Here is a 14,273-nt window from a genome sequence, read left to right as displayed (position 1 = left end):
GTACGAAATCTACTTATTTTTTAACGATTCGAAACACACCGTAAATCTTGAATGTGGGGCCATGATCCGATCATAGTGATTAGTTGATCATTTACACTTGAACAACACATGCATGAGTTAGCACGTGAGTGGTAGCTCTAAGATCTAAATGCATTTTCCTCTTAGTACCATGACATACACCCCCGCTATAAATGCACTTTGCCTTTACTTTCAACTACTCACTTGTTCTTTCTTCCTACACAAAAAATTTCACTCTATAATTCTACCTTCTTTATTATTTCTCTTACCATATCTTTATGACCTTGTAACAGTTTTCTGGCTCTGGACTGAATTCATTTTTTTTCAAATGACGAACAATTTGTTTACTTGCATTTATACTTTACTAGTAAAGAGTAAAGAGTGTATTTTCACTTGGGTTTTCTTCAGATTTGCTGGCTTTTCTTCCGGACTCCTGTTGATGGTCATAAAGAATACTATTTGGGCTCTTTTTATGTGCATTCTTGCTTTAGGTATGTATTTCTTTCTCGATTTCACAAAATTGGACGTTAAGATACTTTGAGCGAACGTTTGGTCATGAAAATTTTTCACTTTTTTTTTTTTTGGAGTTAAACTCTAGAAACACATTTGGCCGTAAAATTCTGGAATTCAATTTAAAGTTGAGTTTCAGAATTTGAAGATCATAAAAAAGTGTTTTATACTTTTATTTACTCCAAATTACTTACAAAAAGTAAAAAAAAATACTTCAATTTGTATTAATGGTCAAACACAACTTTAAGTTAATTTCAATTATCATTTTCCACTTTAAAAATAAAAACCATTTATTTTTCTTTAGATTTTATTATGAAACATTGCCAAACTTCCACTTACCATTGATTTCATTAATTGTAGTTTAAAAATCTTCGGCCATTTTTGGTACTTAAAAGAAAACGTGAAAGCGTGTTTATCTCTATAACAAAGGGTGCAAGCCAAACTCTGTCTTTAGATAAGATTGTCAGTATACTCACTTGTCTACTATACTAATTTGAAAATGTCTAATAATACTTCCAGTTTATAAAACCAATAAATAGTTTATTATGTTGTGTTTATTTTACCTTTGCTAATAAATACTATTCATTTTTCAATATTTAGATGACTTGTATTTAATATGAATAATTTGGTAAAATTACTTTTATCGTTTACTGTTTCTTGATCCCTATATCGAGTCAATAGTACTGGACAATTATTACTGAACAAATAGAGTACTATTTAACCTCGAGATTTGAAATCACGATATATATGGGTTCAAAATTTAATACTTTAGTACTAAGTTAGGTGTTTTAATTAATTAGTAATGATGAAATTAATTATTTGTATCAGGAGGAGCGACAATAGGGATAGTGACAGGAGCAATTAAAGGACAAACAACAGAAACAGGGCTACTCCGAGGAGCCGGTGTTGGTGCTGTTACCGGAGCTGTTACAACTGTCCAATTAGTCGAACTTATACTTAACGGAGAACCATTTTCTAAGGTAAAGAAACTGTTTCCAAAAGACTCTCGAGTATACTGTTTGTATAGAGAAATTGTTGATGTCCTAATTTTTTACATGCAGGTTGCACTTGTATGTAGTCTAGTAAATGGAAAGGTATTCATGGAATGGGTTAGTCCAGCTGTTCTCAAGGCTTATCAGTGGCAAGTAAGACATCATGACTAATATGTTGCTCCGACTCTTCAAAATGATACAAAATTTCACTACTAAAAAGTTATTAGTTTTGCACTAGAAAATGTCCAGTGGTTATTCGTATTGATATTTTGATTGAATCGATAAGAAAATAAAAGATAGTTATATTGTCATATGGACAAATCAGGAAGTTTCCCACTATTTTAATAAGAATTAGTGAAATTCGACGGGAAATGAGTGGAAATAAGTAAAACATCATGCCTACCACTTATATTTCGATCGAATCGCTGAGAAAGAAAATGGTTTCATTCCGTAAAATTAGGAAGTCTCCCACTATTTCAGTGAGAATCCGTTTCTCACCATGCATTTTCCCATTGAGTTAGTTAAGTGGGAAATGAGTGGAAAAATCATGTTTTATAGCAAAAACTTTTTATTAATTCACGCTGGAAAAAACCTTTATTTCTAGTAGTTATTTGTGTTGGATTGGACACAGAACCTCATACATTTTTGGGTTATTATAAGGTGCATGCCTAAACTAATTAATTTGTATACATTTTTAAAAAAAAAATCAGGTTAGTACTGTGGAGTCAAGTTTGAGGGAAATATCTGACATCTTTGATATCAATGCAACCAAAGGGTTATCACAAGAGGTCATAAAGAAGTTGCCAAAGTACAATTTCTGCTCAGTGAATACAGATAGAGAATCTCAAGAAGTCACTTGTGCAATTTGCCTGCAGGTGAGCCACTAAAGCCTATTTAATCATTTACCTTTACTACTTTATATACATCGTCAGTATAAAAACTATTTAATCTACACTGTTTTCTAGGTAACTAATTCCAATTAATTTACATTGTCAGTGTATAAAAGTTGAATTTTTATCGTTTTGTAGGATTTCAAAGACGGGGACTCGGCAAGGGTGCTACCAAGTTGCATACATTCGTTCCACACACAATGCATAGATGAGTGGCTAATCAGACATGGAAGTTGTCCAATTTGTAGAGAAGAAATCTGAGGATTGAGGAACAACTACTAAATCCTAAAAGGAGAAACAAATGCTGCAGTTGTTTCTGCAAGTAACTTGCTTACAAAATGTAAATTTTGTGCATCAATCAAAACTTGCAAAATGAATGGAACCAATGTTCTTCCATTTGAAACTCTTACTGTTGTTGAGCAAAACAGTTCTCAGTTATTAGCTCCACTTCCCACTATATGTACGTTGAGTCCTTTTCCGTTCAGTGATTCTTGGTTGTACGTAGTTCATGGTAGATGCCTGTCTGTGGAACTCGCGATAGAAATGCTTGAAACAACCTATCTATATATAATAGGAGAAGAAAAAATGTCACTAAAAAAAAGGTTTTTAATTAATTAAAATTAATTTAAATATTCTATTTCAAAATTAAAAAAAATTCACACGAAAAAAGAAAATGGAGTGGTTCCACCAATTAAGGGAATCTTTAACAGTTATTGAAAAAAAAATATTTATATCCAGCAAAAAAAATATTAGATACGTTAGAAATTAATGATGTTTAATTAAAATTAATTTAAATATTCTATTTCAAAATAAAAAAAATTCAAACACGAAAAAAGAAAATGGAGTTGTTCCACCAATTAAGGAAATCTTTAACAGTTGTTGAAAAATAAATTTGAAAATAAAATATTTATATTTGAAAAATAATATCAGATAAGTTAGAAATAGAAAAATGGGACGAAAAAATAGGACAGTTTTCTTGGGTGGTTATGAAGAACACAGCTTTGCGAAAATTTTAAAAATTCTCTTCAATATCTATATATATCTACATCTATGAGGATAAACTACAAACAAAATAAAATATTGACTCTTAAAAAAAATTTGTGTCCGATATATTTATCATGAAATCAGCGCTCCCGTTTCCCTTATATATCTCTTCTTTGAATTTGTTTGAAATACATAAAGAGCTCTTCGAAAGAAGGTTTTGTATTTTCTGATTATAAAAGTTTGTTTATATTTGTTGAATTATAAGAATGATATGAATATTTAAATTTTTTTGTTGTTGCATATTTTTCAGTTTCCAGTGTTACACATTAGATTGATGAAGCGTAGAGTTAGAAACTATTAAAAACTATCTCAAAAAATTGTGTTAAGTAGTATAATTTTAATTTTGGTTATTCTTTTTTCTTTTTGAATCAAATGAATAGCATTGTTTGATTATTTAGTAAGCATTTATTTTTGTTGCTGCAGTAATATGTTTGCAAGAGTTTAATAACTATTATTGTGATTAATGTAAATTATATTAATTGATTATTACTCTTACTGTACTAGCAAAAAAAAAGAGGCTAAGCATAGTAATTTAGTTTATTGGAATTTAAATGATCATCACTTTTTTCTTAAATTATTTCATTGTGTTGTTTCTGATCATATCTGCATTTGAAAAAAGTGAAAGAATTCAAGTAATAACTTTTTAAAAAGTACACTAAAAGGTCGCAACAAATTATCCTTTTTGTTTCAACTACGAATTTTTTAGGCTCCTATAATTCACCTTAAACTGATTTCTAACTAAACTCAGAGTCCTATAATTGCATTTCTTTTAGAGATAAGATGGTTATAACTATCCCTATTAATTTCAACACTAAATTGAAACTATACTTTTTAAAATAAATTATCAAAGCTAAATGAAGAACTTTTTCGTCTCTTAGAATTAGAGTAAAAAAATAGTTATGATCTATCCATCTGAATTGAGATATGAGTGAGGAATGATTTTAAATTCAACTTAACGCTAAAATATAAAATATTAAAAATTAAAGATTAAAACTTTAAATTCATCGTTGGAATCAAATTCAATCGTGAATTTTACATAATACAATATTAAGTAGTATTATAAATAACAATATACTCATGTAATCTCATAAAGATGATACAAACTTAAGTTATTTCTACTAGACTCTTAGATCAATAATATACTAAATTAAATAAGAACAACGACACATGTTAGTTATTAATTTAAATTTCCTACGTAGGGTAAAAAATAAGTCAGAAGCCTTCATGGATTTTAAATTTTATTAAAATATATACATAAATAGAGGATAAAATAAAAAGAAATGCACGATTTTAATATATATATATATATATATATGATAAAATTAAATTTCAAATAGTCCATATAAATAAATTGAAAACTATTTACAATTCAAAATCCCACAATAGTTTTAGTTTCAAAGAAGTTACACACGTTCTTGAAAATTTCATATCCTATATTTGAAACCATATTTCCATAAAATATGACTAAAAAATAAAATCACTTTTTTTAAATTTATTTATTTACCTTACTTAGATGTTAAATTATTATATAAAAAAAACTTCAAAAAAAAAAAACGTAGTTGATTATAGATATTAGAATAGTATAATAATAAGTAAAATTGTGTACTAAAACATTAAGTTAATATGATCATATAAATAGTAATAAAGTAGTATTATAACTATTTTTTTTTTAAAAAAGTGAATGATAAAATTTTGAAATTATTTTAATTTAAAAATTATGAGATTTAAAAATATCGCGCGGGTACAAATACTAGTTATATACTAAAATAACTTATCAGCACGTACCTTTCATCTTAGGATTCTGTCTTGAAAAAAATAACAGGACAATCTAATTCATCAAGAGTACTATTATCTTCTCCATGACAACGTTAAATATGACTGCCCCACCCCACAAAAAATAGACTTCACATGGCCAAGAAATGGTAGAGGAGTCCCCCATTCCACCCCACAGAAAAATAGACACGACATGGCCACAAAATGGTTAACGTAGGTAGAGGAGTTTTGAATTTACGCATAAATGGACTAACATGCTGTTCAGCAGAACACTTTTAACGCGCTATTTGAAAGGCAGCAATAAATCTGCAAGTACTATTTCTTTCCGCATGGTAAAATTTTCTATGAATGGCCAGATAAGCTATTAAGGAATACCAAATAATACAGCTTTGAAATTACACTTAACTCCTTATATAGTTACGACGACATAGTTATTTATCGATACATAGACATGATTCTCCATGAAGTTAAAGTGAGCAGACTATTATCAAAGATATTGTTGAATTCTGTTTTGGTTTTTTACTGATACACCTGCTGACAGGAGGCTTCAAAGCTCATGTAATAAGAACTCTTACCTCAGATCTTCTGCTTCAAGACCTGGCGCAACTGGACCTTCTGGCTCTCTGTTCTTGCCTGCAATAACTTTGCTTTTAAGCTTTTCTTCTGAGAGTTATGCGGCCATTCAATGCACCCTTTCATCCCGCGTGCTATTTGTGAGTTGCCAGACTCAGGTGAGCTCCATTCCTGGCCAAGGTCCGAGGGGCTAAAGCCACCTTTACTAGAACCATGATCCGGAGAAAGAATGGCCCCATTAGATAGTCTTCCATTTGACAGCTTCCCTTTAGTTCCTTCTAGTGATTTTATTTTGAAATTGTCTCCATTACACGGGCGTGATTTCCAAAGTTTCGATGCAGATGACAACTCTGTAAGTTGCCGAGCTGGTCCAGAACATACTTCACTAATCTCTGAAACCGATGTGACATCATCACCAATTCCCTCTGAGTCTGCTCTACTTCTTGATACATTGCTGTGCCGGCAATTCTTGTTGACGGATGAAATGCTTCCTTCAAGAGAATAGTTGGAACCTTGCTCCTCAACATTGGTCACCGTTTCCCACTCACTTCCCTCTTCCTCTAAATTAGCACTCTGATTGACATATGCTTGTGAATATCTGCGGAAGTCGTAAACAACACCATCAGGACTGAGAGAGCGAGGACTAAATGTACATGGCTGGATATCCTTTTCATCAGGTTCAACAAAATGAACATCCTCAAAAATGGAAAGAATATCATCTTGATTTGGTGGTTCATAAGTGAGTTCTCTAATATCACGAATGCTAACAGAGGCAGCGGCCTGTTGGAGTTGCTCAGCTCTTTTCATCTCCTCCACATCAAAACTCATACCTCTAGAATTCAGAAATGATTCTAGTTCTCCAATAAGCTTGTTCATTTGGGAATACTTTTCTTCAAGCATCACCTTGGCATCAACTAGTTTCATCTGGACCCGTTCCTCACGCCAAACCTCAGCAATCTGCAACATCTTTCTTTCTTCATCTACTTCTTCTGTGAACTTCAGAGATTCCCTCTTCATTTCCTCAACCTCAGCCTTGTCTTCTCCAAGTTCTTTGGCCAATTCATCGCACACTTCTTCTATCAACCCTCTAGCCTGTCTTTCTTTTTCAAAATTTTGCAAATAGCGTTTTACTGATAACTTGGCATCAGCCAATTCATTAACTAATTTGGAATTGACTATTTCCAGCCTCTTTCGGTTTTTCCTCTCCCGGGAGAAGTCAGCTCTCATGTCATCCATAATTGCACGAATTTTCTCATGCTCTTTGCTCCGCCATGCTGCTTTTTCTTCACTAAGTTTCCTCAAAAACTGCTCGAGTTTCTTTTTTGATGAATGCCGCTCTGTCTCAAGTTGATGAGCTCGGGCACGTGCACACTCTAGTTCTGCCTCAAGAGAAGAGATCATTGAAGCAGTATTCACTTGTTGATCAAGAAGCTTCTGAGAGCCGTATATCTTCTTTGTTTCCACCGCTGTTGTCCAGCCAACTGGATCCCACTTTGTTGCCCCCTCCATAGCAGAATGGGAAAACTGAAGTGAGGTTTCTAGCTGCATTTTGTAGAGAATTGCAACAAGATTAGATAATAAACAGAAACAATTGAAATAGAAGACTATAGTGTTTAAACTTTAAATACAAAGATCACGAGACTTAAATATAATAAAAATTGATCTACCCAAAAAAATTTGCGGAATGATGACAGCCAAGAAACCCGACCCTTAAAAAGTCAATCTTCCTGCATCTATTCCATCGCATAAGAATATAAACCCCATAAGTGGAGTTTTGTTTCCTGCACTTACTATATTGTAAAAGACCGTATCTCAGGCAACTCCAACTTACCCATATAAAGGGAAAGACAATGTTCAGTCATTCCGTGTGAACTGCATCCCTTCAACATAAGAGGAAATCTCATTTCCTGCACCTACTATGCATAGGTCCATGTTCTAGACACTCTATGACCTTCATACGCAAGGTTATGACGGCAAAAACAGCATTTATAATATTTTGAGAGAATTATAAGGGGCGATTTCATTTCCTTGCACCTACTACATTGTATAGGACTATGTCTCTGGGCCCTGAAAACTCTAGAACTTTCCCACATAATGAGCTTAAATAGTTAAAAGACTCGGAACATCTTAAGAAAAAAGTCACATACCTTGTGAAAAAGGCCATTAGTTGGACCAAAGACAGACCGAGGACTCTGCACTGGATCATTAATGAGAGAGTCATGCACTTTACTGTGATGATGAAAATGAAAGGGCATCTCAACCCGACCAGCCTGCATGGAAGAAAGAATATTATTAACTCCAAAATGGTGCACAATCCTTGTCAACTTGGAATCTAAAACAACAAAACACCCTTCAAGTTACTCGTTACTCTAACTCTAAGGTAATAATATGGGCATAAAAGGGCCATGGGTTTGGTCCCAATAGCTGGCTTTAACAGCAGTATAGAATGGAACATAGACAAATACAAGAATTGGAAAACTTAAAGAAAACGGCATGAAAGTACTCCTCGGTTGCACGAAAGTGACCAGAAGAGAGAATTCTCAAACTTAATAGAGAGGGCCAAGACAAACTTCTTCTATATCAAATTCACGAAAATAGAGAACTAAAATGTTAAATTTTTCTCCTTCGTTTCCTAATTACTCATCCGTAATTGCTTTAACCAAATTCAACAAAATGCAAAATCAGTAAGCACTAATCCATCTAATGTAAAAACAAGCAAATAGGTAAGAATCGATTAGTTTCAAATAACCAAAATATTATATTTTGCTGTGTATTAATTGACAATCAGTTATGCCAGAGAGTCTAAATGGACAAATCTCAATTGAAAAAACTAGTACGGAAATGATTCCATTTTTCTCTATTACTCCTAATTATCCCAAGCATAATTTTTTTTGCTACATTCATCAATATTCCAAGTCAATGTACCTTATAATATAAATGCTAGATCCACAATTAATATCAATACAGCAACAACCAAATTACAAAAGCCCTAAATTAGCAAAAACTAAAAATCAATTTGAAGAAAAATACCTGAAACCCTAACTTCTGACCCTTTTTGACTTCCGGCAGCTGCTGCTGCCTAAACAGTCCCGCACCTAACTTCCTAACAGAAACCACAGTCCTACTATTATTCCGACTACATTTCCGATCAACCTCCACCGTCGAAGTTTCCTCCTTTACAGAACCATTGTCATGAATATCCTCGTTGAACTTCCACCGTAGAAGAGGAGTTTCCGGCCTACTCCTCCTTCCTTTAGGAGTATTTCCTCCAATGTCTCTCCGCAACTTCACTCCAGCGCCGAAGTTGTTCGTTTTCCTTCGAGGCGGTTTACGAGTATTCGTCGGTTTTTGTAAGAGATCTAGTCCGGGAAACGTAACCGCCGGTAGCTCAGCCTTGTCGCCGGTGATCTTCATTATCGATTCACAGATTCAGCCATTACTCATCTCTTTCACTCTCTCAAGTTCCGATGACTGCGCCGGCAGGAGAGGAGCGAAGATTGTGCGATCTCTTTGTGGTTTGTAAAGAAGCAGAGTGTAAATCAAACCTATAACTTAGATTATTACTGGTTTTATTAGGGGTTTGTAGGTAAAGGACATATTACTTTAATAGGTCCTTACTCCTTTCTCTGTCTTAAATTTTCTCTTTTTAGTACATTCAAAACAACTTTTTTGGATGATATATTTTAATTTTATCATTCCATATATTTAAGATTATTAGTTTTGTCAACAAGTATTTGATTACTCCTAAACTGGGCGTGTGAACTATTAGATTCATTTTTGAACAACTAACGATTTTAAAAACACTTAAAAATTCATAAGAGTTTGTGACCACTTGTTATATCTTGTTGCAAATTAGGGGTGTATTTATGTTTAGTTATGTAAGTAGATGAATGTTTTTAAGACTGTCAGTAGTTTGGGTACAAAACTAATAATAATTTGCGTCAAGTTTAGGGATATTTTTAATACTTTTCTCGATCAAGATGATTAATTAGATACATACGATTTTTTGAAGCAACTATTAAAATAGAATTTTGGGGCATCGAAGAATCATATTTATATGAGGTGAAAAACTTAAATATGCTATCAATGTTTAACAAAAGGCTCATCTATGTTATCATTAGACATAATACTTGAATGCGCTCTTTAACTTGCATCAATTGATAATTATGTTCTCCAATTTGGAGTGTGCACAAATAGACACTTAAACTATTCAATAGTTTTATAACTAGACGCACGTGTCCTATGTGGAAATTCATGTTCTACATGTTTTGTGCCACATATGAAGTGTGTGTCTATTTTTACACAACCAAAATTAGAGGGAATAGATGTCAGCTCAAGTCAAGCTAAAAACACATTTATGTAATAAGTCTATCAGTTAATAGTTGAGTTCACATATGCCACTGCAATGACACAAAATGGTACAATTGAATTTCGGCATGATAGATAAACAAGGCATTTAACTTGACATCAACTAACATCTATGTCCTTCAACTTTGATTTTGCACAAGTAAACACTTACATTTGTACAATGAATAAATATCTATATGGTGTCTTACGTGACAATTCACATCTTACGTGACATCCTATGTTTATTATGCCACGTAGAATGTGTATGTCACTTGATACACATTTAAATATCTACTCATATATATTCAAAATTAAAAAAAGACATTAATATAAATTAAAATTAAATTAAAGGACACATTTATATATTATGCGTTAAATTTTGTAATGAGGTCAATAGTACTCTACTGACAATGAGATGGAAGCAGTGTACTTTTTCTTAACAATCATCCACCATTCGTGAACAAAATCTTGGGTTATAATTACTTTAGTTTACCTTCTTGATTAACCAATAAATCGATTGATAACTACTAAATTTATACCAAACCAACAAATATCGTATTTGTTAATTTGGTGGATTAATTATTTAAAAGTCGATAATCGATAAATTGAATTGTTAAACGTAAACATCTAATTAATCACCTGATAAGCATTCTGTACTGAATCAGAAAATAAAAATAAGACACCGCTAATAAATACTTCCCCGTTCAATTATTTGGCAATTTTGATTAGTCAATTTTACTTTCTTTTTTTTTTTTTTTGTAAAAAGAAGATTACAATAATTATTTTTGGTAAATTAATATATTTTAGTGTAAATAGTATTTATGTGTAAACTGTTTCCGTCTGATCACTTTCCCTTTTTCTTAATACATATTTAGTATAAATAAAGTCATATTTAGTGAGAAATATTTTTTTGGTATTTGCTTGACAAGTAGAAAAATATTTTCAAGAAAACTATATATCAAAGACTAATAATAATATTAACAAATTAAAGAATATCTTCATGGATGTTTGAGTGATGAAGAATAATAGTAATGTTTAAGTAAATAATGTAAAGTTATAAGTTAAGATAGTAGTAAGATTTTTTCTTTTGGATAAAAAAAGTATTTTCAAAATATTTTTGATAATCAAATATTAGAGAACTATAACTTCCTCATAAAAAAGACCTTTCTAACAAAGGAAATAATCATTATAAAAGGAAATTACACGTTGTTTTAAATACACTTAATAAATTTTTTGACTTCGCCCTATTATGACCCGCCTATTTGGTCAAACATAGAGTGAGATCAATGAACCAAAGTACAAACATTTTTGTAAGTAATAAGAAACTATAGATGTGGATCTAAGGACAAATTTGCATTTTGCTTCATTTGTTTTTGTACGAATCCAATGTCTTGGGATACCCTGTATTTGTTTTGTCAAATTAAGGCAATTTGAGTGTACATGTCATTTAACTTTACTCTGACCTACACCATGTGCTCATTTATAGAGTTTATATTAGAGGTGTAATTAAGACAAGTTTATAAATGGGTGAGTTATTGACCATTCAAAAGCTATTTGAGTTGAAATAGTTTGACTAAAATGAGATAGAATGTGGATGATAACTCACCCCGCTCAATTCTCACTAAGATTTAATTCCTTTATTTTGTTCTTTGATATTTTTAGTTCTTAACAAAATCATTACTTTTCTCTATTATGACTATTAATATTTTTTTTTTAACCCTCTCTAGGAGCTCCCACCCCTTTCGTTCCATTGGTGACTCGAACTCGCAACCTTCGGGTTGAAAGTGAGGGGTGCTTACCATCCGAGCAACTCCCTCTCGTCTCTATTATGACTATATATAACATATGAAATAAATAAATGTTATTTTAAAACATATTTTGATAAGATCACTCACGAGTTAATTTGGGCTACATACCAACTCAATTCTTTATGGGCCTAAATGAGTAGGTGAAATAGATTGAGCTAATAAATGGACAAATTTTGACCTATCCAAACTTGAATGAATTCGGTGGATTGAGCTTTTATTTTGACACCCCTAGTTTATATTTTCTTTTGGGAAAAAGATCTGGAATATATCCAACTTTTATCAAAATTGTTGTAACAATTCTAAACTTTGGGTAGGACTTGCACTAATTAATAATGTATTTTAAAGTATATAAGTGCCTAGCTAGAGAATTTACTATTTATAATGATGCAATATTTATGATGTCCACGTGAGTATCTATATATCTTTAAAATATACTATTAAATAGTGCATGAGGTCATAGGTCCTGCCCAAAGTTTGGGATTGTTACATCGATTTTGATCAAAGTTCAGATATATTTCGAGCCCTTTTCCCTTTTCTTTTTTTATCAATAACATACATTTTTGTGCGCTATACTATTGAGGTTTTTTTGCTTGTGTTTGCCTATCTTATTTATAAGTATCTAGACTATGATTCTCCTCATTTCTTCTGTCTTTATTGTTGTTGCAGTTGGACTCGAAAATGTAATGTTTGGTAACTATTTACTTGATGCAACATTTTATTTGTAATTTGTAATGTTTGTTACTATATTATTTTTTATGGAATTTGATTCATATTACTATTTCTTTAATCATATAATTGAATTTTAATTATATCGTAGCAAAATTAAATTCGCATTACATAAAATATGCCCTTTAACTTGGCCTCAACTTACATTTATTCCCTTCAACTTTGAATGTGCATAAGTAGACACTTAGGGTGTGTTTGGTATGAAGGAAAATATTTTCCGAAAAATGTTTTCCAGTTTTCTCATGTTTGGTTGGGCTAAATATTTTGGAAAACGTTTTTCCAAATCAACTCATTTTCCTCAAATTTAAGGAAAATGACTTCCCTTCTAAACTTAAGGAAAACATTTTCCAAAACTCTCTTCCAACTTCAAATTACAATTATTTTTTTGTTAAAAAAATCAATTTATTTTGTCCCTACCCTCAAACCATCCCCCAAAAAAAAATAAAATTTTAAAGCTTGTTTTTAAATTCAATTTTTTTACCCCACCCTCACCCCTACCCCCACCCCCTCCCAAAAAAATATTAAAAATTATTTTTAAAAGATATTTCTAATTTCAATTTTTTATTTTTTTACCCCCACCCACTACCCTCGCCCCCCCCCCCCCATCAAACCCCCTATCAGCCTCCAACCCCCTTCAAAAAGAAAAAAATTTAAATTTGTTTTTAAAAAATATTTTCAACTTCAAATTTTTATTTTTTCATCCCGATCCTTGATCACCCAACCCCCTCTCCAGTCACCCCCCCCCCCCCCCCCAAAAAAAAATAAAATTGCGTTTGTTTTTAAAATATATTTACAAATTCAAAATTTCATTTTTTCACCCTACCCTCGACCCCCCACCCACTTCCTACCCAGCTCCCCACCCACCCACCCCTACCCCCCCCTCCCCCCCCAAAAAAATAAAATAATTTAAGTTTGTTTTTAAAAAATATCCTCAACTTCAAAATTTCAATTTTTCATCCTACCCTTGACCCCCCACCCACCTCCTACCCAGCCCCCCACCCCCCCCCCCCCCCCCCCCCCCCCAACAAAAATTTTAAGTTTGTTTTTAAAAAATATTTTCAATTTCAAAATTTCATTTATTCACCCCTAGAACCCCCACCCACCCACCCCCTACCAGCCCCCCACCCCACCTCCCCAAAAAAATAAAAATTCAAGTTTGTTTTTAAAAAATATTTTCAATTTCAAAATTTCATTTTTTCACCCCTACCCTCGATCCCCACCCACCCCACCCCCTACCAACCCCTCCCCCCCCCCCCCCCCCCCCCCCCCCCCAAAAAAAAAATAATTTTAAGTTTGTTTTTCAAAAATATTTTCAATTTCAAAATTTCATTTTTTTCACCCCTATCCAGTCCCCCCCACCCCACCCAACCCCTACCAGCAACCCCCCCTACCCACGCCCAAAAAAAAATTTAATTTTGTGTTTAAAATATATTTTCAACTTCAAAATTTTATTTTTTCACCCCAACCCTCGACCCCTCACCCACCCCTACCAGCCCCCCCACGCACCCCCCTACGACCCCCACCCCCCAAAAAAAAAATTTAAGTTTGTTTTTAAAAAATAATTTCAATTTTTCACCCCTACCCTCGACCCC

The 14,273-nt window shown here is 32.7% G+C and overlaps 2 protein-coding genes across 2 annotated transcripts; one reads left to right on the top strand and one right to left on the bottom strand.

Moving 5' to 3' along the window:
* Positions 1 to 247: 247 nt before the first annotated feature.
* LOC125814422 (NEP1-interacting protein-like 1) lies at positions 248 to 2,813 on the top strand. The gene is made up of 5 exons (XM_049493870.1): positions 248 to 509; positions 1,357 to 1,508; positions 1,590 to 1,673; positions 2,231 to 2,395; positions 2,549 to 2,813. The coding sequence occupies exons 1-5, from the start codon at positions 347 to 349 to the stop codon at positions 2,669 to 2,671; spliced, it is 687 nt and encodes a 228-aa protein (XP_049349827.1). The 5' UTR covers positions 248 to 346; the 3' UTR covers positions 2,672 to 2,813.
* A 2,776-nt stretch (positions 2,814 to 5,589) lies between these two features.
* On the bottom strand, positions 5,590 to 9,321 carry LOC125814394 (uncharacterized). The gene is made up of 3 exons (XM_049493843.1): positions 8,831 to 9,321; positions 7,948 to 8,070; positions 5,590 to 7,342 (listed from the first exon to the last, which is right to left on the bottom strand). The coding sequence occupies exons 1-3, from the start codon at positions 9,212 to 9,214 to the stop codon at positions 5,804 to 5,806; spliced, it is 2,046 nt and encodes a 681-aa protein (XP_049349800.1). The 5' UTR covers positions 9,215 to 9,321; the 3' UTR covers positions 5,590 to 5,803.
* Between the last annotated feature and the right edge of the window lie 4,952 nt (positions 9,322 to 14,273).

This window comes from Solanum verrucosum, unplaced genomic scaffold (assembly GCF_900185275.1).
Source record: "Solanum verrucosum unplaced genomic scaffold, falcon-dt-bn FXZP01000268.1, whole genome shotgun sequence".
Taxonomy (NCBI): domain Eukaryota; kingdom Viridiplantae; phylum Streptophyta; class Magnoliopsida; order Solanales; family Solanaceae; genus Solanum; species Solanum verrucosum.
This window is presented reverse-complemented; position numbering and strand designations above follow the sequence as displayed.

What these genes read in the sequence shown, in the direction of transcription:
- LOC125814394 (XM_049493843.1), bottom strand. Translation starts at nt 9,214, where the DNA reads ATGAAGATCACCGGCGACAAGGCTGAGCTACCGGCGGTTACGTTTCCC. An exon ending in GTCAGAAGTTAGGGTTTCAG is followed by an intron (nt 8,071 to 8,830) that starts GTATTTTTCTTC and finishes TCTTCCATGCAG; the next exon opens with GCTGGTCGGGTTGAGATGCC. An exon ending in CTAATGGCCTTTTTCACAAG is followed by an intron (nt 7,343 to 7,947) that starts GTATGTGACTTT and finishes TACAAAATGCAG; the next exon opens with CTAGAAACCTCACTTCAGTT.
- LOC125814422 (XM_049493870.1), top strand. Translation starts at nt 347, where the DNA reads ATGACGAACAATTTGTTTACTTGCATTTATACTTTACTAGTAAAGAGT. An exon ending in ACGGAGAACCATTTTCTAAG is followed by an intron (nt 1,509 to 1,589) that starts GTAAAGAAACTG and finishes TTTTACATGCAG; the next exon opens with GTTGCACTTGTATGTAGTCT. An exon ending in CTTGTGCAATTTGCCTGCAG is followed by an intron (nt 2,396 to 2,548) that starts GTGAGCCACTAA and finishes ATCGTTTTGTAG; the next exon opens with GATTTCAAAGACGGGGACTC.